The 23,486-nt window shown below is 41.8% G+C and overlaps 1 protein-coding gene across 2 annotated transcripts in view; it reads right to left on the bottom strand.

Annotated features, from left to right (window-relative positions):
• PTPN14 (protein tyrosine phosphatase non-receptor type 14) overlaps window positions 1–23,486 on the bottom strand; it is a 203,282-nt gene that overhangs the window by 8,330 nt on the left and 171,466 nt on the right. Inside the window, exons 11-18 of one of the 2 annotated variants that reach the window (XM_054981497.1) lie at window positions 20,239–20,311; window positions 19,905–19,983; window positions 17,209–18,671; window positions 15,078–15,221; window positions 11,537–11,755; window positions 9,319–9,447; window positions 5,807–6,038; window positions 4,722–4,885 (exon numbers count right to left, since the gene is read on the bottom strand). In XM_054981497.1, coding sequence (XP_054837472.1) covers window positions 4,722–4,885; window positions 5,807–6,038; window positions 9,319–9,447; window positions 11,537–11,755; window positions 15,078–15,221; window positions 17,209–18,671; window positions 19,905–19,983; window positions 20,239–20,311 — 2,503 coding nt within the window. The remainder of the gene's footprint in view (window positions 1–4,721; window positions 4,886–5,806; window positions 6,039–9,318; window positions 9,448–11,536; window positions 11,756–15,077; window positions 15,222–17,208; window positions 18,672–19,904; window positions 19,984–20,238; window positions 20,312–23,486) is intronic. The other variant, XM_054981505.1, reaches the window with a different exon arrangement.

Raw genomic sequence — 23,486 nt, 5'->3', positions numbered from 1 at the left:
GAATCAGTAGCTATCAAAGCAGGTATGTGAATGAGGCTATGTGAAACACAAAAGCTTTTTATATGAAGAAAAATTAAGGTAAATGGTAAGTACAGTAGTCATTAAACACATTTATTATCATCTTTATGTAAGAAAAGGAGAATAGTAAAACAAAAAACCCTGATTTTCACAGGGCAAACTGCCAGCTTTTATTTCAAATTACAGTCTGGTCATCTGACAATGGTGGAGAATTGCTTGCTCTGTGTCAATGGTCTTGATTCACTCACCAGATCATCTCTCTAGACACCAACCAAAGCTTTATCTCCCTTTGGTCTAGCTCTGATCCATAAGCATGTATCCTTTTTCTCTCCATGTGACCTCCTTCCTTCACTGCCATAATCTTGACTGGAAGAGTTACATGCATAGAACTCTATACCACATCTTTAATACACCGCCTTCCAAAACATTTTATGTGTCTAAATTTACCTGAGACTTTTATTAGACATTGCTTGTTTCCTTCACTAAACTGTGTATAAGCCACCTCCCTTTGACCATCTTTATACAGACCACACCAAAAGGAAGCATTTCTCTAACAGTAGTTGGCCTGTGGAATTTGTTGCTTCAGGATGTGGTCATGGCCAGTAGTTTACACATGTTCATGGAGGATAGTTTCACCAATAGTTATTGGGCATGATAAGTGAATTGAACTAATTATTCAGAGGGAGTAATCTCTGACTATAAGCACTGGGGGACAACATTGCTTGTAGGTCTGCTGGGGTCATCTATTTGGCCACTGCGTAAAACAGGTTGTTAAACTAGATGGACCGCTGGCTTGATGCAGCACAATTGCTCCTATGTTCTCTGCAGAAAGACCTTCATCAGACTGAGAAGATATATGGCTTCCCAGAAGATGTATTAAAGAGCCTGTTCAGGAGTTACATTGCACAGAGTCGGATTAATTTGGACCCTTCTGCTTCACTTTATGGAGAAAGTAATCAATTTATTAGATTATACCAGACTTATTTACATTGGCATCTCTCTAGCTTCCTGAACTGTACCAGGAAAGAAGGGGAGGGAGTAAAATTGGGTGGCCAGGAAATACTGAGAATATAAGAATCTATGACACAGTCAGACCATGGGCCCACACAGTCTGATGCTGCCTGGCAGAGCTCTCTAAGATCTAAAGAGGTCTTTCCCAGCCTGACTCCCTGCATTCCCTTCAACTGCAGATTCTAGGGAGTGTATGGCCTTGCCATAAAAAGCATGCACTATTCCACAAAGCAATGGCTCCTCCTTACTATATTCAAGTAATGGTAGTAAAAGCTGTTTATTGCAATGAGGGTGAGCATTAAGCACCCTTAATGCTAATTTCAGGTTGAGTGTTTAACCAGCATACAAGGCTCCATTTAACGGAGCCCCAGAGAGCAATCTTTAGTTGGCATCTCATCTCTTGGCTTGTTTTAGAACTTTTGCATTTTCACTGTTTATAAAAGGCGTTTAATGTTTAAAGGGTCTGTGCTTTGGAATACGTGGGATTTTCTCACGTGATATTGGTTCTGTTAGGCTTGCAACAGGATCCCTTGTTTAACTTGGTTAGGCTAGGATTCTCTGTTTTGACAGTAGGATTTGAATCCACTGGCACTTTAGAGACCAACAAGATTTTCAAGATATTAGCTTTCAAGAGTCAAAGCTCCCTTCTTCAGATACAAGTAAGAATGGAGGGAGATCCCTGAGCCTTTATATTCCACCTTCTGGCAGGGATACAAAAGCTCAAGGATCTCCATTCCTGCTTGTATCTTGAAAGCTTATACCCTGAAAATCTTATTGGTCTCCAAGGTGCCAGTGGATTCAGATCCTGCTGTACTATTGCAGACCAACATGGCTACCCACCAGAAACTATCTGGTTTGACAGATTATTCAAGGGCCTGAAAAAAGTTTTTGCTCAAAACTTGGGTAGTCTTTAGTAGACAATTCTGAAAGTTTTGGGGACCTGAATAATCAATCTAAAATGCTGGTATAGAAGCTGATCCTGAAATCTGAATCTAAAAAAATGCTGAATATATTTTAAGTGCACATCCTTATCCCTGTTGGGAGAGTTCACTGAGGCACTGTTTTTTTCCTCCCATCATATTTCAAACGTGTGCTGATAAGCATGCCAGCTTTTCTTCTCCACTTCATTTCACTCCTTTACTCCACCAAAGAATGTTGCTGTGTGGAATCTGATCATTAGCTCATGACCTAATTGTCTTACTTAGCCAGTTAGAACATGGTTCTGTGTGAACAGAAAAAAAATGCAGGCCAGTTTAGACTTGTACAACCTAGCCCAACTGTTAATAGCTGTGCATCTGATGGAGATTTGGGATTTTTGTTTTCTGCTTGGTAGAAAAACAATCAGTTACTACATTTCCTTCCCCCCAAGTCAGCCTTTTGTGCCTTTTAGAGAAGTGAGAGAAGTATTTTGCATCCCATAGTATCGTATCTCTACCATCTCTTTATTTGCATTTTGACCTGCAAAAAACTTGCTAATCTATCTCTCACTTCCTTGATCGACCACTTAATGCCAAAAAGAAGGGGGTTCACTTCCAAAAAACGATACACCAAGGAAAAAAGAAGTGAAGAGGCACATTCATGAAAATGCTCACAATTTACACATATACAAGTTACAAATACAAAATCCACAGTTTTTGTATAAACTGTGGATTTTGTATTTGTAACTTGTATATGTGTAAATTGTGAGCATTTTCATGAATGTGCCTCTTCACTTCTTTTTTCCTTGGCGATCACTTAATGCCACAAAAGAAGCACCTTTCTGATGGTTGTTGTGGGTTTTCCGGGCTGTATTGCCGTGGTCTTGGCATTGTAGTTCCTGACGTTTCGCCAGCAGCTGTGGCTGGCATCTTCAGAGGTGTAGCACCAAAAGCGAAACGTCAGGAACTACAATGCCAAGACCACGGCAATACAGCCCGGAAAACCCACAACAACCATCGTTCTCCGGCCGTGAAAGCCTTCGACAATACATCAAGCACCTTTCTGTTTAGGAAAAAAAACCCCATTGCTTTCAAGTAAACATTCAACCTTAGCAAGTCCCATTGAACACAAGGGGATGTTTCCAAATGCATATAGAATCAAATCTATGGCTTGGATTCACAGGAGAATTTTTGGCTGTGAAAGAGGGAACATTTTTGATGATTCTCTCTTCCCTCAAGAGACCTCTGATTCCTGCTCCCCACATGTGGTTCCGGTTCCCTGTCCCCCAAGAATAGCATTTCAGGGGCAGTTTGGGGTGCAGCAATGGGGCAAGTGGAGAAATCACTGGTGTAGACAGAAATCTCATCCGTCCATAGAATCATTCCGGTGGGTCCTAGACTATGTAAAGGCAGATTTTATACACATTGTTAATAGGTGCTGAAATAGCTATATCATTTCATATGGGAAAAACATGTTGTACACCCTTGAGAGCATATTTCTTTAAGAGACAGGCTTGTCAACTAACCTGGATATTCGGCACATCTATATCTCTCACTAATTATTATAGGCCGCTTGAAAGAAGCACCGGAAAAGCAACTTGTGGAATTAATTTTAACTGATGGGCCAAAAAAGGATGGAAAAATCCGTGATTATAAAATGAACATAGATAAGACAATCGGCTAGATTTTCTAAATGTTAAATACAACCAAAACATGAACTTAGATGGCTTGTTATTATGTAAGGCTAGATATTGTTCTGGATTAGCATGATACTGAATTATGATTTTTGTAGCCACTTGATTGGAATGCATTATTATCTTAAGAGCAAGATATCATGATTAAAAGGTATTTTGTCATATGTGACTGACACAGGCTCAGTTGGGGTGTACTTCTAGGGTTGGTACTGTAATGTCCTGACCTGTTGTTACAGGAGAAAAGGGCACGAGTCCAGTAGCACATATAAGACTAACAAAATTTGTGGTAGGGTATGAGCTTTCGTGATTCACTGCTCACTTCTTCAGATTCCCCAGATGTGGTCATAGGGCCATTGTTTTCCAGGCCTTGGTCCCAGGTGATTGTTCTAACCTCAACCTCTGTTCCTTCACCTACCCTTATACCTTGTCCTCAAAAAATTCAAAATTTACTGAAAATCTGAGCCTTGGGAGGGGAATAAATCATGCAAGATTCATACAGGATTGGTTCAGAAGTATCAATGAAGTTACTCTTGAATCAAGCATCTGGACTATAGTTTGGCACATGAATGAACTTTCTGCTTCTTCCTCCTCCTCCTGCCCTCGCCTCTTCATTCAGAGTAAATAAATGCCTGCCACTTTAGTGCAAATCACCATTTTTATTACATCAGAACCTGCAAACGATGGCTTGTACTTCCTTTCCAAAGCAGGACTTCAAAACCAGCTTTAAAGCTGAATGCAATCCTGGTTTGGATGAGGAATATAAATAATAAATTGCTAGTTCAGATGTAATACCAAACTAGATGTAATACCAAAAGGTGGATTTTTTTCTCCTTTTGCCAATTAGGCAAATTTGCACCAATTTCTTCATTTTATGTCTCTTATTTTCCTTTTACTAATTGTTCAAATGGGAAAAAAGTCACATTGGGAGAGTCAAGGCCCATCTCCCATCCATTGGAAAGGCTATGCCACCTGTTTCTGGCTCCTTAAATTTCATCACATATGCTTTGAGCTGACCTTTGCTGTAAGACTTTTCCTGTCATTAATACAAAAAGAACTCCTTACAGAAGATGTGTTTACTTACTTCATTGTGCTCCAAGCAGCCAATCATGAGTTCTGTCAAAATAACCACCCCTGTTCTCCCCACACCAGCACTGCAGTGCACCACAATCGGAGGGTTGCAATTGTTGCTACTGTCCAGAACACTGTTGGTATGGCGGCGCACAGACTGTATCTCTTCCAAATAGGCTGTAAGGATGGGGAAAAGAAAATCACAATCTTAAACCCTACACGGCTTCACATAAAAGATAACAACTATATGAAGAATCAATGTTTCCTTTCAAATTATGATAATTTACCTTTCTTATAAGATGCTAATTATTTGGCCTCTGGGCAGGAAACAGTGCTGAATCCAGCAAGTGTTGGCAGGGTGTCAATTACTGCTTGGGACTTTGGTCCTTTAATTTAGACAGCTCTTTAAAACACACATACATATCCTTTCCCACCCTCTGCAAATCCCCAAGTCCTTTAAGCAGATGATTGCATACCTTACTTACAGCTTTCCTGCTATTAATAGACTAGGATCACAACAGCAGCAAGATCCCCTTGAAACAAATGTCTGTCAGAGCCAGTATCTAATGGGAGGGAAGCATCTACCTGGGTCCTTCCTTCCCCTTGAACCCCACCCCCCCCAGAATGTCAAACATATTCCCAACTGTGCTGCACTAGAAAGAGTTGCAGCTGTTTCCATCACAAAAAGCCTGTATTCCCATGTCCACTGTCAGGCATGAAAACAGACCATCTATTCCACCACCAAGTACACATGCTTGGAATCCACAGTGACAGATGATTGTGCAATTGGGTGGCGTATACAACTAGGCAACAAATAATTTCCTTGCAGGGCCATAAAGTAGTTTACTTCAGGTTCTGCTGCCTCACACTCTGTTTATTTCAGCCAGCCACATCCCCCAGGCTTGCATGTTGGAAGCCAGAGCTGTACTTCTCAGAAGGCCAGTTTTGGCCCAGGGCCTTCCAGTCTCAGAAGTCCTATCTCCCCCCCCCCCGCCCCCCTTACCCTAGGATAAGTTTCTCATTGCAAACCATTCTGATAAATACTTATTATTCCCATACCTAGCAGGCATTTTCACAGTAATATGAAAGGAATCTTACAAAGAAAGCCTTGTTCTTCTGGACAACCATGATCTGGCCAGTCAGTGTACTGCAAATGCCACACTGTTTTTTCCTGCCCCAACAAAAGGTGCTTGACCTTCAGACCTGTCGTGGCATAGCAGCCAGAATCGGTGCGAAATTTGGTGGTCACCTTGAACTTCCCATATGTGGCTGAGCTGTGCTTGGAGCCCAGTTTTGGCCAGTAACGGTGGCTTTTAGTTCTTCCTCTTTCCTATTCCATAACAACAGAAGGAGAAGCAAAATTAATGCAGCTCGGCTCTTAAGACCACAACTACAAAAGTCACAGAGAATAAACTAAGCAATTGTCACTACAAATAAAGCAGTCCCTCTTATTCTTTAAACTAGCACCAAAAACGGGCATTGAAGAATTCGTAACTTTCTCAAAATTCAGTTATTCAATTGAAGGACTGTATCTTGTGTATTTCCACAGCAAGTACCATATAGATCAAAGATAGTAGATTTTTCTGTTCTCAAGGGCCACACAGGGGCCAAGAATTAGAAATACATGTTACAAAAGAACAGGGAGACCTTTTTCATTACATGGGTACAGCAGCAAGAGTACTATATGCAGCAAAATGGAAATCAGATATGTGCCCTGATTTGTTAGAGTGGATAGATAAGATCTATGAATATGCATCAAACGGTCAAATTAACTATTTATGTGCATGATAGACCAACAGCTGAATTTTGAAGAAAATGGAAGGATTTATTTGACTACTTAGGCTAAAATTAAGATTAATTAAGGTAACTTGATACAAATATAAAACACAGGAAATGATTAATTAAAACAGTTGATATTAAAGTTTGGGTATAGCTACTATACAATTAAGTTGTATTGTTATATATTCTGATTGTATCTTTCTATTAGTTTAATCTAATTTCAAGTGTAGTGCTTGTATAAGTTTCTATGCACTTTCTACTGTTATGTCTTCTCTTTTTAAATATTTTTTTAAAAAAGAATTAGAAATATATGAAATGCTGAATGCACTGATCCTCTTACATCTTGAATACATTTTTTTCTAATTTGATTAAAATTTAATAAGGCCACCATGGGCCAGATAAAATGACTTCAAGGTTCAAATTTGACCTCTGAGTAACCAGCTGGCCATTTCTGGAATAAAGAATGCTGCAAAATCTGAAGGTATAAATTAAGCTTCCACAAAACATTCACAACCACAGCCTACTCCTTTGGCCACTAAAAACCCAGAAGAAGGCTACAAAAGGATTGTCTTTTTTGTCATTTGGCATCTTTATGCAGAGGTCTGCTCCAGATGTGTATAGAAAGATCTCAATGTACATATGTAGAGATCTTACAGGAACTAAGGTATCAGTATCGAGAATTAACAGAATGCTTTAAAAATTTCCCCCGTTTTTCATACTCCTGATATTATACATGTGGTCTGACTTCAGAAATATTGTACACCACCACATAATGTGTCAAAAAAATGCCTTGGCTCTCCAGACAATTTTTAAAAAAGAGTATGTCTACAGTAATACAGCACTGATGCCTATAGTTGGGAGAAAACAAAACTGTTTCATTTGCGATTGCTACTCAGCCAACCACCACAGGGCATCATTCGGTACTCTCCCAGAAAGTGGTTGGGCAAGAGGGGATGATAATGCTTGGATGCTCCCACTCAAATGAAGAACATCTTCCTTGCTTCAGGGCAAACTAGGATGCAGAATTGTTCCAGGACTGCCATTTTATCACTGAGCATGCATTTCCATTACTGTGAAAAAAAGCCTACCATGTTGGGGCAGAGAAGATTCCCTGCTGTATCTATGCATGCATGGAATAAGAGCCTTATTATGAATGCATGCATATAATCATAGTTGAGGCCATGAGACAGCTCTAGAGTCTGTCACTGTTTAGACAGAGACTTCCTCCCTGGTCAGATTATTCTGAAACTGTGCATTAAGTGGACTCTTGCTCCCCCTTCTGAACAGCTGACACTGGTAAATGTTTAACATGGAAAAGATCAGGCCATGCCACTAAACAAGGACGGCTGTTCCTCAGTGCCCATAAAGGCAGCAGAGCTCTGCACTGAATACAGGACTAGTGTTGGTAGCTGCCAGTTTTACAAAACAATGCACAGTTCTAGGATCAGACAAGAAACAACTGCTGTGCTTGGCAAGAGAATTAAGAGGGCTTTTTTTAAATCGACACTTTTACAAGAACAACAGCTCCTGCTCTTTGCAGTTGATAAGGATACTAGTATGCAGAGGTGGCCTTGGATGAATTGCGAATGCCATTCTTTTCAAGGAAGAAGAGCTTAGCTTTCTCAGAATTCACTGCAATTATCTTTGCTTTGTTTGGCGTGCTACAATCTTCTAATGCAGCTAAACATCCATTATTACAGTATGTGGCCAGCTGAACACCAGAATGTTACAAATGTGGTTGTGTTTCGTCATCCAAGTTCAAAGGGAACTTGGGGGGAGCAGGGAATTCAAAAGAGTAAAGAGAAAACAAAAAGGCCACCAAAGACAAGCAGATTATTATAGAAGGGCCTTCCTACATCACAAAAAACAACCACTCTGGCTTCCACTATCAAGGATAAGCTCATCAAAATGGAGAGAACCAGGCTGTGGGTGCCCAAAGTGGGGAAGTAGTCAGAAGGCAGATAGTAAAGCCAGCAACCTCCTTTGTCTCCCTTTCCTTGCCCCAAGATTTTGTACCAAAGTATGCCATTGCTCAGATGCTGGAGAATAAAACAGGAAACTAGAATCACCCTTGCAAGCCTTCCTCTGTCTTCTAACTGGACACTGTTGATGACCAACAGCCAAAGAAAGAACACCAAGCTATATTTACATTGTTCTCTATGAGCATGGCACTTCGGGTGCGCTTCTACAAGATGCTCAGGATGAGGCACTCAGTTCACCATACTGAATAGATAGGGGGCAGGATCATCAAAAATGATGAACAAAATCCCAAGGGCACCATTATATCTGTGAAAGTTACTGCTCTGTGTGCAGATATAAATTTGTTGAATGGGTGATGGTGGCAGTAAAAGGGAAGTGTGAGCATCATTTCCTATCCTACCCTACATCACAGGGTTATTGTGAAGAAAAATGGTGGGTGGCATGTGTGGTCTTTAGAGAAAGGGTGGGATAGAAAACTTGCAGTATGTGTTGGGGGAGAAGTGTATGGTGCAAATATGGAAAAACAATGATTATCACCATAGTCATGCTAACAGTGTGTCATGTGATTTGTTTTCATATGATACCTGGGTTGGGTCACGGTGACATGAGAAGGGCCCAGACAGAATTTTTGTGTGGAGGACTGTGGTAACCCTTGATACCCTGACTAGGAGAGTGGGTTAACCAACATACATAGACAGAAAGTGGAATGGGCAAGGGGAGAGGAAGCTTATCATACCCCTTGAAATTGATCCCTGTACCTTTCAAGGAGGCCACATTCTCATTCTGAGAACTACTTCATAGAAATAGCAGTTGGAGCTCTCCTTTCAGATGTGCCTTACAATTTTACATACCTCCTCTGCTGTCACCATGGCAATCACATTCACCCCTTCTTCCCATACCATTTGCCAGAAATCATGACAGGTGTGCGGCAAAGGTCCTTGTGTGGCTATGTAGTGCCACTCTTCCCCACCTACTGTAACCTAGGGGAGGTGGGGAGCAAGAGAGAAAGACAGATTGCATTAAGTTAATTCTAGAACTGAACATCTTAAGCTATTTGAGCATTAACTCTTCTAGAGACACCAAGTACCAACAACATTTTGGTTCTCAATGTCAATGCCAAAGCTATCTTGATCAGCTCAGTCATGAATTCTATTACGCAGCAGGCTGGGTAGTACATTAGCAAACTCCCCAAGCTTTTTCTAGAGCCCCACATCAAGTACGCACACTTGATATATGCAGTCTGACAGATGGGAGAACCATCCTTATATGTCCTGTGTAAGTTTATCTCTTTAAGATATGAAGTCATTTCATTATACTCTAATGTAACAATATTAAAAAAGAAAAGATTATTGTTGGGAAAGGGAGAATGTGTGCATTTAAGAATATTCACACTGAAAACTTTTTTTTACTATATTCGAACAGAATGTGAATTATCTTAGCAGCCTGGATAGAAAAAAAAATCAAATGATGACAACCTCATCAAAGAATGCAAACTTAGCAGCAGTGTAGGAGTCCAGACTGAGATCTTATCAGGATAATATGGGAGTTTCTTTGCCTGCTCAGTCCTAGCCCAACTGCTCAGCTTCCTGGCACAAGGCAAAAACAAAACCTCATAAATAGTCTAGAGGGAGTGTATTGCCTATAATGTGACTGCATTCTACTGCCCTGACAGCAGGATATTAAAAAATTTATAACTGGGTGAAAACCACTTGCTGTGTGACTGAGGTAAAATCTGCAGATGCAATTTCACCTTCTGAGCAAAAGAACATCTGCTTGGCTTCCGTAACAACCACTTGGAGTGAGAGAAGAAAAGGACTGGCAGGAAACAGAGCTGTATAGTAAAAAGCATTAGCACATGTCTCTACATGCACCACAGAACAATGTGCGTATGTCCAACGCTGATACCCAAGATGAAATATGGACTCTTAAAAATGGCTGGGGAAATTCTTTCTTGGACCGTGCTACCTCATGGGACAAAATTTATGCTTTTAGAAGTGATTTCTCCTCTCACAAATGGATGAAAAAAAATTAGATTCAGTAATCAGTCATCCAAGCTGCAACAGATAGTGCCAAAAAAGCACAGTATCTGCTACCCACCAGGTCCTTTGGCAGAAATCTGACAGGATTCTGGTTTAGAAAGGTGTTTTGACTGAACAAGGTTTAGCACTGTAAATTATGACCAAACTGCATTTGGAATATAAGCAGTAAAATATGCTTTCAATTTAAACTCTTTTGACCAGCAATGAACTATATCATAAATGTGGTAAGTTCAAATTCTATTAAAACTATACAGTTCATACAACAAACTCCAGACCAGAAATCTAAAGCTATCTGCCTTGAAAATGTCATCACATCTATCTATAAATGTTGACCAGTTAGACACAGAAAGTAAAGAATTTTTACTTCGTACTGAATCAACTTTCCATTATAAATGTTCAACTTTTCAAATTCAGGATGAAGAATGAGATAGTGGGTGATGCTGGGCCAGTACAGATTTCAGCTACAACTCTCACAAGCATTTACCGAACGATAGTTGAACATGGCTAGCATTGGGACATAAGTACGTCTAGAATGAATCCCCAGTGGGCAGATTCTAGACCTGATCTAAAAATAGCATTAAAGACTTCTTATGCTAGGCCTTTTTGCACATGTTCAAAATGGATTAAGCCATCCTCTTTAGTTTCTGCAGCTCACACTAAAGTTTTCCCTACTCAGAACTCAGAGCGCACTCAGGCATTGATAATCTTCCTTCATCTGTGATATGAGACAATAAATGAGTCATGGTTGTTGTGGATAAATGAGTCATCTCAACACAAGGAGGGGTGGATGAGGAGGAACAAGGGAAAAGAGTAGAAAGTATTTTGCTTACAAAACCAATACTACTTCTATAAAACACACAAATTGTACCTAAAAATAATGGAGGCCGAGAACATAACTTTTAACCGATTTCCCCATTAAATTCACATTGAGTACATATCTGAACTCTGGTTTTGTGGGTATGGATACTGGACTGGAACCAGGGAGATCAGAGTCTTTTTCAACTACAATGGTTGCTTTCTCAGCCTTTACCTTTATGTGTGAGGCATTGATGTAGCCAGTGTTGTTTTCTTTGGTTGGGACCAACTCTACTCGGTTCTCCTCATATGGAATGACTTCCCTCACACGGTTACGCTCCATGTTCTCAGGAAGTGTTGCTGTGGTAAAGATTCCATCTGCTTTCTTCTTTGGAATCTGCTCATATTCAGTGAATACCATTCCTTCTTCCAGTTTTCTCCTCAAGATTTTGCACTATTATTTTCAAACCCCGAAAGAAGAAAAAGTTATTGTGACTCAAGGCGAAACCCACACAGGTCCTATATATCACTGTCCTGCAATAATGGCAGAAATAGATGTATTAAATATAGTTGGAAGCAACCCCCCCCCCATCTTAATGTAACATAGAATCCCCTCCCAAACCCTCAGATTTCATACTTGATCTATTCCATTAATTATCAAGATATGTTCATGCACCAAGTTTAAGAATCACCATTATTACTATCTTGCTGGAATTTAAATTCAATTTGAACCCACAGCCAGCCCCATTTTGGCCACTAGGCAGTGACCTAGTCCCATCCTGGCAGTGGCTTAGGTCGCAGAATGCTGGTTTTTTAATCCTATGGAAAAGTACAGCAATGTCTCCCCAAAGTTTTGAGAGCCCTGCCCAGCTGGTTCATGTAACTGTTAAATATCAATGACTACAAAAAGAACTGAAGGCATTCTTGGGACTTGTCCTATAGAGAAGAAAACAATAGGCACCCGCACCCTCTACTTTCTGGAACTATTTTGCCAAAAAAGAGGGGAATCACTTTAAAACTCTCATCCAATGTTTCAAATGATCCAACAAAATGACAATGGCCGAGAGCACAAATGAAATCTGCAGGGTCATATTTCTTCTCCTGATCTCCAGATGCAGGCCGTTCACAACAGTCTTAGTTCTCCTGAACAGGCTGGAAGCCTAACTGCAGCAAATTTTAAAAAATCTATTTTATTCAGAATTGCCCACACTTGGGAAGCAATCATGTACTCAAATCATTTAACAAATGGGGAGTCATAGGGGTTTTTAAAAACATCAATCCTGAAGGGTAGTCACTGCTTAGAAGATGAGTTTTTGGGGGGGGGGGGGGCTCTGATCATCATCTCCTTTACTGAAGACATCCCTCTCCAGGATGATGAATGATGACCTCAAGGCCCAAAGGTCTTCTGTAGTTTGTGAGCTTTCACCAACTCCAGAAGACACAGGGTCAATAAGTGCAAGATAGGAGAACTTACCACAAAAGAAGGGACAAATGTGCTTGTCCGGAGAAGCACTTCATAAATTGCATCCAGCTGATTAAACACATTTGTCAGGGCTTGCCGCGGCTGCCGCTGGGCATGGCACTGGGCGGTCTGCTCCTGACGTCACAGGGGGGCCAGGGACTCTGCAGGACCCTGCTCTGTGGAAGGAGGGGCGGTATACCTCACCCAGACTCCCTCTCAGTCCACTCGCTGGCCTGCTCAACCTGGCCTGCTTACCCTCTGTGTCCTCCATCTCCTCCTTCCAGAACTCTCCTCCAAGCCTCCACCCTTGCATCCTACTGCTCTCACTCCACATCATCACTCCTCACTCACACCCACCACCACAGAGCTCTTCCCAGCCACCCTTTATAGGGTTTCCTTTCTCCACCCCGCCCTCCTTCCAGGCTTGTTCCCTCTCCTGACTGGGCCCAGCTGTGCATTCCTCCAGGTGTTTCCCTCCAACCACTAATCCCTCCTGGGCCATTTTGCCATGCTGGCAGGGTGGGGTTGAGTGCGAGCCATCCCCAGCTGAGGGCTCCTTGGCCTTGCTCACGAGGAGCTGCCCCAGCCAGCCCTTGTGCTATTGAGCTTGCCTGGCCTTGCTCACGAGGAGCTGCCCCAGCCAGCCTCTGTGCTATTGGGCTTGCCTGGCCTTGCTCCCGAGGAGCTGCCCCAGCCAGCCTCTGAGCTACTGAGCTTGCCTGGCCCTGCTCACGAGGAGCTGCCCCAGCCAGCCTCTGTGCTATTGGGCTTGCCTGGCCTTGCTCCCGAGGAGCTGCCCCAGCCAGCCTCTGAGCTACTGAGCTTGCCTGGCCCTGCTCACGAGGAGCTGCCTTAGCCAGCTTCTGCGCTGCCTGCTCAGCAATGCTGGGCGGGGTTACCCATCCCCTCCCCCAGAATGCCTGTGGCAGCCCCCCCTGGAGAGGCTTGGCTTCCAACAACTCCTGAGCCAGGCTGCTGTCTTCTAGCCATGGTGTGGCTCTGGGCTGCATCGGCGGCATCCTCTCCCTGCCAGGTAAGGGCTCTGCTTGGGTTGCTGCTGCTGCTGCTGGACCCACCTTCTCCCTGCTGTGTCCCTTTCCCTCCGGCCTGCTCAGCCCCCTCTCTTCCCCCTGGAGGGTGGGGCTGGCTGGTTTCTCCTTGCCCCCTCCACCCCTCTGAGGTACTGGCCTTTTGCCCCTTCCCCATGGAGTAGGTAGGTTCTGGCCCTGGTTGCCGGCTTGGGGGGTGGAGTTGCTGCCACCCTTTTGTCCCCTGCTGTTCCCTCTTGTCAAGTCTGGGGGCTGGGGCTCAGACCCCGGACAACATTAACTAGAATGAGGTCAGTAAATACAGCTTGTCATGGCTAATTGTCATAACTAAGGCCACAGCTAAATAACATTCCCAAGTTGGACCCAAGTTGTACCACTATTTTAGAGTTGGCCATTTAAAAATGCTGCACGTGCCCAATCCTGATAAGGCCCTTAGCACAGTGGCATCAGATGATTTTGTCCCCACCCCACCCCCGCAATACATTTTCAAGTCCTACTCCAAAGTCCTGCTTTGGAGAGGTGGGTTATTTTGGCTTGAAATGGCATGGGGGAAACAAGAGCACGTGGTCTTGCAGCATTTTTAAATAGTTCATATTTGGGGTGGGGGTTGATGGAAGAAAATGTACTCAGCCCCTTTCCTCCATACTTGGCAAGCTGGGAAATTTCATCATAAGCTCATTAAAAGAATGAGGAGGAAAGTATTTGTGGTTGCTATCCAAGTCAGATTCCATTTAGTAATAAAAGGCTTACTCCTCAAAAAAAGATCCAGAGGAGTTAGCCGTGTTAGTCTGTAGCAGCAAAATAGAAAAGAGTCCAGTATCACCTTTCAGACTAACCAACTTTACTGTAGCATAAGCATCTGACGAAGAGAACTGTGGTACTCGAAAGCTTATGCTCCAGTAAAGTTGGTTAGTCTTAAAGGTGCTACTGGACTTTTTTATTTTCCCTCAAAAAAAGTCATCATTCAAATACCTTTCAATGTTTATAGAAATTAGAGTGGGTGAAATATCCCTCCTGTGTGAGGGCAGAGATTTTGCTCAAGGGGACATGTATGGTGTCCTATTCAAGAGCATCTCTTAGATGTGAGAACATGTAGCCCCATCCGTTCAGCACTGGATTCAGCCATTGGGTACCTTACATACAGGGTGCAGCTTTTGCAGTCATGCATCGTTTGTTCTGCATTTTATATAGCTATGTTTTTAATGCTTTGGAAACTACTGCTGAGAGTAAAACACTGCGCATTGTTTTGAGAGTCCTATCCTTACCCGCTCATCCATTGGCACCTTGGCTGCTTCATCCTGGCTATCCTCAGGCACTGGAACTCGAGCAACTGAGAGACCATTGAGCGCTGCCAACATCAAGGGCCTCTTCTGGGCCTCCAGGCCTGCCATCTTCTGTTTCTCTAGATACTTTTGGCAAGAAAAGGCACGCTTTCATCTCGGGGTGATTAGAAATAATGCCAGCAGAATGTTGGAATGTCTTTTTAATCTCCCAAAAAATCTACAACTCGGTCCGAGGAGTGCAGATGATTGCCATTAGCAGAGCAAATTCAAATGCGTCTCCTAAACTTCCTATTATTTCCCTGGGGGGCCTGTTCCTACATGAGTGCAGAGTTTTAATTTCAAAGGAACAGTCCCACAGTACAGAAGACTTGCCATCAAAGTCAGGCTTCTCTCTCTGTAAATGTTAGACAGAGAGAACAGAAACAAGCAAGCCAAGCAAATCACAAAGATGATATATAAACTCAGACTGGTGGTGGATTTTAAACAGTGTTGTTTTGCTGAAATAAATACAATGAGACCCATTAACAAACAAATACATTCCCCGTGACTGGGCTCATAAAAAGCCAACTGGAAACTTGTTTCATTGCTACCAGGTAGATAATGTGCTGGGGGGGGGGGGGAGAGCATAAAATGTAAAACCAGAGCTTTGTCAGACCTGAACAAAGCAAAATAATTAGGTTTTTGTCCAACTAGATTTGCTTACTCAAAAGCCAGAAATGCTATCAGTTCTCCCTGGTGCAAAGACTACACTGGTGCCCTTAGAACTGCAATCAAGTTCAGAGCTTTGTGGGCTCGAAAAACGGAGCTGCCTTCCTTGTGCTTTACTTAAATAACAATAGCCAAACTCAGTAATCCTTCAGAGGATACCTGCTTGCCTAAGAATCCCTTACTATGACCTCTCTGCTAGATCATTTCCCATGGAAGACAACTCAGGTGGCAGTAACCCACCTCCCCTGCTTCCTTCTCTATCTGACATGCAGGAGGACACAACAATAGAAATATTCTAGATGGTGGGACTATTGTTTTTCTCCACCAGAGAGAGATGGATAAGAGGGTGCTTGCTGTCGTTGTCAATATTCTTCTCTTATGCCAGGGATGTCCAGCCTCCTAGACACCTGTGCCTGTCACTGGCTTCTCTTCACCCAGGGTCATTTCAACCTAATGTTCCCTTTTTAATTCAAATAATTGAGAATATCTTCGGCCATTTCATAAGTCCAGTGCAGGCAGAAATGTTATACTGGATCCAACCCAAACTATCTGTTTAATTCAGTATGCATATCCCATCATGAGAAGAACTAGAGCAAGACTAGGGTCTAGTAGCACCATAAACACCAACTAGATTTCCAGGGTATGAGCTTTTGAGAGTTAAAGCTCCCTTTGTCAGATTTAGTTGGTATTTAGACCCCAATCTTTACCCCCAAATAGTTATACCTTGGGAACATTACTCAGGAACTTATTGTACCTTGGCAATATTACTAGTAGAGATAGGCATGAACTGACGAACCAGGATGGTTCGTGGTTCGCGAACCAGTGGTTCATCAAAGCCCATTTCTGACAAACCGCCACGAACTTTTAAGCAGGTTCATTCGATTCATTTTTTGGTTCGTCACTGCAGACCGCCTGGTGCTGATCAATCAGTTTCCTAGGCAACAGGGGATGGACTTCCTGCAGACCTTCTGCTGACCTGGAAGTGGCCTTCTGCTGGCCTGGAAGTGACCTTCTCCTGACCCAGAAGTGACAATTTGCTGACCTGGATGTGACGTTTTCACAAACCAAACGAACTGGTTCGTGAACTGGGGCAGTTTCATGAAAGTTCATGGTTCGTGAAATGCGATGAACCACAAACCACACAGTTTGTTTTTTTCTGGTTTGTGCCCATCTCTAATTACTAGGAGTTTAGAAAATCTGCATGATTGCAAAACACAGAGCAGGGAATGCAAAATAGATTCAAGCACCTTCTTGGGAATCTTAGCACTTTTTTAAAAAGTAAATTTTGAACCCATATGATTATAATGGCAGTTTTATTAAAGGCACATCCTTGATTCAACTTTTATCACTGAATGCCCACACATTCAAAACTATTCCTTTATTGCCATCTTAAAATCATACTTACTCTCATCTCTCTTTCTATGATACTGTCTTCAATAGAAAACATTTCAGATACAGGCCTCTCCTTCACTGGCTCTTTCTTGACTCTCTCTTTTACAATTGTCAGGTCTGGTTCTGAGATCGATGGGCCTAGCGAAGAGCCATTTAGCACAGTTTGGTCAGTCCGACATACATTGACAGCCTTTGTAGGCCCTGGTCTCATGGCCTTAGTTCGGGATACAGCTAGCGTAACATTCATCTGGTCATTCCTCAAGGCTCCGTTGCTAACACTTTTTCTGGCACCAGGATACTCTGGGGGAGGTTTGTTTGGTATTCTAGCCAAGGCAGCTTGCAGCTGAGCATTGTACTCCATGTTTACATGAAGTGCTGCCATAGAGGACACAGATTCTGAAGCTTCTTCCTCTTCTTCACTTTCACTGCTGTGTATCAGCATTGTGGCATCTGAGAAAGTCTTCTTGTGATGGTAGTGAGGGAGCTGCACTACTTCCTCTGGCTGTACCTGCTCTCGCAAAGTATTTCTGCGTGGTAAAGGGGCATTCAGACTCTTTAAAGCCATGGCCTCCATACCACGTACCATGTTGCTGATTACTTCCAGACTCTGCCGTTTGTTGACAGGTGCATGATGCTTGACTGCCATAAGGGGCTCGCTGACTTCCTGGAGAGACTGATGGATGACTGGAGAGCTATCTTCCTGAAAGGTTTTCACCAAGATCTGGACTTTCCGAGTGACCAGGTCAGGACTGCTGCCACTAACATACTTGTGGCGATGGCTTGCTAGATCAGGTGTGCTGGTAGCAGGCCGCGGACGTGGATATGGGGGTGGTGGTCTGAAAAGGTAGTTTTTTAGTACATGGGCTGTGCCACCTCTCTGGTTATTTGGCACTTGCACATTAGCCAGCTCTGGTGTGCTAACTGTGTGGGAAATGGCACTGGCTGCTGTTTTAGTCTGTGTGGGATTTATGGTGTTCATCTGCTCAGATGGAGGAGTGACATGTTTTTTGTAAGTGCCTTGGGGACCATAGGTTATAGTATAAGGAGATCTCTCCCGAATTTCTGGCTGGCTATATACAAGGTCTTTGGGTTGGTTGTAAGCATGAGTGTTCCCAATATTGAGGTTCCGCAATGATTGACTTTGACTGTCCGTATGCATAATTCCTCTATTCATTTGCCTCATTACAGTTTCATAGTCTGGCGTTGGCCGATAGGAAGGTACAATGATTGCACTATGTCTATGGCTAGGAATATAGTCTGCCCTCATGATGTCACTCCCAGGGATGCTGAGGTTGGAGGACACTGGAGAAGCCTGAATGAAATTTTGTGAGCGGTTGAGAGAGTTCATACTTTGGGCACTGCACACACTGCCATTGGGGACATTGCCATTCAAGTAGCTGTAGTCCATTGCACATCTATCCAAGCTAGTCTGAGATCTACAATAAAACATTTCTTCATTCCCATGGAAAATGCTGTCTGAATATGTGAGAAAAAAATGACAAAGGTAATGAGCAAACATGCTAATGTAAGAAGTAAGAAATAGAAGTAAGAATGTAGAATACTTTTTGAGGGCCACATTACGATGTCAGATATAGTACCACACATGCACACACAGTCTCCCCACTGCACTCATAGCATTTGCCAAAGACAGAAAGTGAAATCTGGTAAGAGGTATGGAGCTCTGGATTGTTTCTCATGTGATTAAGGAAATATATTGCCACAATCCAGCAATTTGTTAGTGGCACACAATCTACAGTGAACATAGAGAACTGCTACCCTTGCTTGCAAGATTTCCCCCATTCATTTCAGCAGGGCAGGAAGTTCCACAAGTGCGTCTATATCCTTTTCCATGAGCAAAGCTGTTCCTTATTCTTACCCATTCAAGTAAACACACAAAAGCTCTGTGAGCATCAACAGATTGGATGTTCTGGATAGGGCACTGAGACACATTACTATTGGCAATGACTATTGTAAAGTGTTGGTTTGTAAGCCACCCTGACTGTCTATAGTAACAAATAAAACAAAAAGCTCTATGTCTAATATACCGAAAACAGGAAACCAAAACAAACAAGGAACAAAATGTGGAATGCAATTAGAGGCCTTTGAGTACAGCACTGAGAAATGACAATGTGGAAATCACATGGGTTACTACAGGTCCATTGACCACCCAGCCTACCCTTAGCTAAACAGAAACATCCTCCCCCCCTCCCCACTCTCGTTCTGTAATTTATTTTTAAAATAAGGAGAAATGGTAGCCATTTTCTTTCACAGATGTGATATTTTTCCTGCACACCAAGTTAAGCAGCCAATTCCCAGGTGAAAATACTGAGCAAAGCAACATATTTATATGTCCATTGACTTCACTGGACTCAGAAGGGAGCCGCTCTGCTTAGGACTGCACTATTCATGACAGCTGAAAACTACGAACAGTGCAATCCTAAGAGGAGTTACAATGGGCTTAGACTGGAGTAACACTGCTTAGGATTGCACTGAAAGTCTCTCATTTGCTTCTCATGTCTGCTACCACTGGTCCATTCAAGAGCCATAAGATAAGCCCCCTGTCTCTCAGCCTGCGACGTAAAGATAACAATATTGACCGATCTTACAGGGCAATGGTTAAGGCTCACCATAATTATGTTTATGAAGTACTCTGAAACTTCTAAAGCTTGTAGTACAAAAATGTAAGATATTATTAATATTATTAAATACCTTGCGAATTGTGGGTTTCAGTGTAGGGGTCACCACACTGGACATGCATAGGAGGCAAAATAAATGGGTGCTGCCTTGGCTAAAATTTAAAAAGAAAAATTAAACACAATATATTTATAGAAGAAATACTGTATGTGACTCACCAGTAATCATTTCACAATGCAGAGATTTGCTATTTACTACATTCAAATATTTGTCCTTTGAGAAACAGCTGGGATAAGCTTCAAAGGTTAATTATTTTCTTTAAAATATTAGTGTTCCACTTTATGACATCTGAAGCAGCTTTCAATAAATAGGTTTTTAAAAATAAGTAATTACTATTCATTTAGCTCACCGCCAAGATATTTACCAAGGATGATTTACTCCAGGTGGGCCGCCGTCTTATGGGAGGAGGAGAATTTGATTGTCTGTGGGAGAAACACGAATGAAGTTATTTTAAATACTGGCCATTCTATCAAAGGCATATTCTACTTCACAAAGTAAAAAAGGCAACCTTCACATATTGTAACTATTTTGTTTGTAATGGATGTAAATTTGAAAAAAAACAACCACGACGGATTAAAATCTTTTATAAAGACACACACACATGCCTTTTAAAAAACACCACCACCATTGCATGATCTTATCCTGAAAATGCAAGACAAGGACTAAATGGAAGTAAGTGTTTTGTTGAACAAAAACTGAACCTGAATGGCATACCATTTACCACATGGCATAAGCAAAAAGAACAATAATGACATCCTCTCACAGACAGCAGACCAAGGCTCTAAAGTGGACATGCACACAGGCCAAGAAAGACAATTGAGTAGGCAAATGTGGACATGGGTGTTAAGGTAGTGAGGCGCATCTCTTAGGATGGAGAGAACAAAAAAGAAGAAAAACATTCACAAGATCTAGCGTGAGTAAAGTGCTTACGTGGAGAGAGGAAAGGCAGAATTGTTCCTCTTACAGTTTCTCATCTGGTGAATGATGTTATGCGCAATTAGAAAATACACACACATATAAAAAGAGAAATGCCAACAACAGAGCCATTTTCAAAACACACAGAATGGGAAAGGTAGTCCAAGCTGGATATCATAGGTACAGTTCAGTCAGTACTTATCTTAGGATTAAAGTGTAAAACCTGCCTCTTAACCAAGAGTCAAAATCAATTAAACAAAATACAGAATAAAAATAACAGAACAAGAATAAAACAATTTACATAATTGATTTTTATTCTACTTTTCCCCAGGGAATTCTGAGAAGTGCACATGACCACCTTCCACACATTTTATCTTTGAAACAACCTAGTGAAATATGTTGAGAGATAGTGGCCCAAAATTGCCCAGAGAGCTTCATAGCTGAAAAGGGACTTAAAACCTAAGGATCCACAGCCTCAGCCTGACATTCTACTCTCTATACCATACCTGCTTACCAGAAATCATGAATACAATCCAACCACCAATACAAACAGGACAAAACTATAACAGCTGCCATTACAATTATAAATATCAAATATTTTGTGAGGGCAAATGCTCCGCAGAACAAGAATGTTTACATCCACCTTCTACAGCCATCCAAAGAAATGGACAGGAAAGCTTCTCTGGACAAAGAATTCTGTAAGTGGGGCACCACTGCCGAAAAAGTACCAACTCTGACAATATCAACCATAACTCAGATGGCACAGGAGTTCACAACAAAAATTGCTGATGGATCTTATATGAGAGAAGGAAATCTGCAGAACTGCTGTGTTGTATAAATTAGTGGCAGTAGCATTCATAAATACCTGTGTAACTGTGCAATCAATCTTTCTATCTTTCTATCCAAAGCAGATCAGCCATCATTCCAAGAGATCTCCAGCCACCCCCTGGAGGCTGGCAACCCTACTTAAGATAGACATTACAGAACAGCAGTTTTCATACTGAATTCTAGGGAACGTTAAGTTCCTTGGAAACTTATCAAGGATTCTTCAAAGAGAGGGGAAAAAACAACAGTATTGCAGACTATCTGTACAGCCCTGGGAGAGTAGGTCACATTCTCTGTTCAAGTCAGAATGGCAAGGCCAAACAAGCCTGAACCAAGTACACAACCCCAAACAAAATTCTGTGCAACATGGGCATTTTGTGTTGGATATGCAGATGTTTCTGGATAGGGAGTCCAGAAAAAATTCTCTGAAGTCAGAAAACTGAAAATCCACTGACACAGCTGCAAATACAGACATAGGTCATATGAAATATGAATTCAGATTTCAGTTACTTGGTTACAGGTATGCACCTACTGTTTTTAGAAGACTATTGAGGATTCGTTCGTTCGTTCCCTCCCCCTTTAATTCCAATACTGCTGTCAATAAAATTAGGCTTTGCCATATCATTTCTTTAGGGAGAAAACGAGGACTAGGTGGGAAACAATTTTGTGTGCATGTCCATAAAATGAAAAAAAAAATTCTTTCCTACTGTCCACACATACTTATGAAAGCAATTTATAACTGGGGAAAATTTCTTAATATTATTATTTTATTAAGAAATTAAATATTATTAAGAAATATTAATAACCTTAATATTTTAATACCATAATATTTCTTAATTATTGTAGGTTATCAGGTAAGTGTCCATTCACAAGCCAAGGTAGGCAGAATTGTATTTGTGTGTTTATTGGCTGGAGGTGAAACATGGCAGATACATAGTTTTGAGTAAACCATTTCTGATTGTTGGACTCTTTAGAAAAGACCCCATCTAGGTCACATTTTGCAATACTGGGAAAATGTTAGTTTTTTCCCTACAACCGTGAAATCTCAGATTTGATTTTTGAAGGCAATAATACTAATACTAATATACCAATACCCAGTGCTTTTTTCTGGGGGTACACAGGGGTACACATACCCCTAAACATTTTGTGAATCTAACGGGAGAAAGTAAAAATTTTAAAATGTTGCAATTCCTGCTAAACCAACTCCAAATGTATTATGGATATTTATGTGATTTGTTAAGTTTTATGTAGCGTATGTTGGCAACAAAGATGTTTAGTTATATTTAAACTCACTAGGAGCGCTGTTTGTCTTACAAAAAATGGAACGTCTTTGAGCATCGAACATGCCACTGAGATCGCTGGCATAATCGGTGATTGTTGGAGTGCAGACAAATACAAACAAGTCTTCTCTAAGCCACTTGGCGCTCTGGTAGTTGGAATCTAGCACAGTGATTGGTCAGTCTTGTTGCTACCCCTGATGGCGGTGACCAATTTGTGTATTTGTGTACGTTTTGTGCAAAGAATGCAAAGAGTTTGTCTATACTGAAATCAAAAAGAGTCCAGTAGCACCTTTAAGACTAACCAATTTTATTGTAGCATAATCTTTTTGCCCTCCATGCATCTGACAAAGAGAACTGTGATTCTCGAAAGCTTATGCTACAATAAAATTGGTTAGTCTTAAAGGTGCAACTGGACTCTTTTTGATTTTGCTACTGCAGACTAACACGGCTAACTCCTCTGGATCTATGACCATGGAAAGCACCGCATTCAGCTGAATGGAGAGGAAATCCATCAACCTCATGAAGAAACTGGCACAAATACAAACAGACATCATCTTCCTTTCTAAATGCAAAAAAC

Source organism: Eublepharis macularius, chromosome 1 (assembly GCF_028583425.1).
Source record: "Eublepharis macularius isolate TG4126 chromosome 1, MPM_Emac_v1.0, whole genome shotgun sequence".
Classification (NCBI taxonomy): Eukaryota; Metazoa; Chordata; class Lepidosauria; order Squamata; family Eublepharidae; genus Eublepharis; species Eublepharis macularius.
Note: the sequence above shows the minus strand (reverse complement) of the source record. Positions and strands in the feature narration are given on the sequence as shown.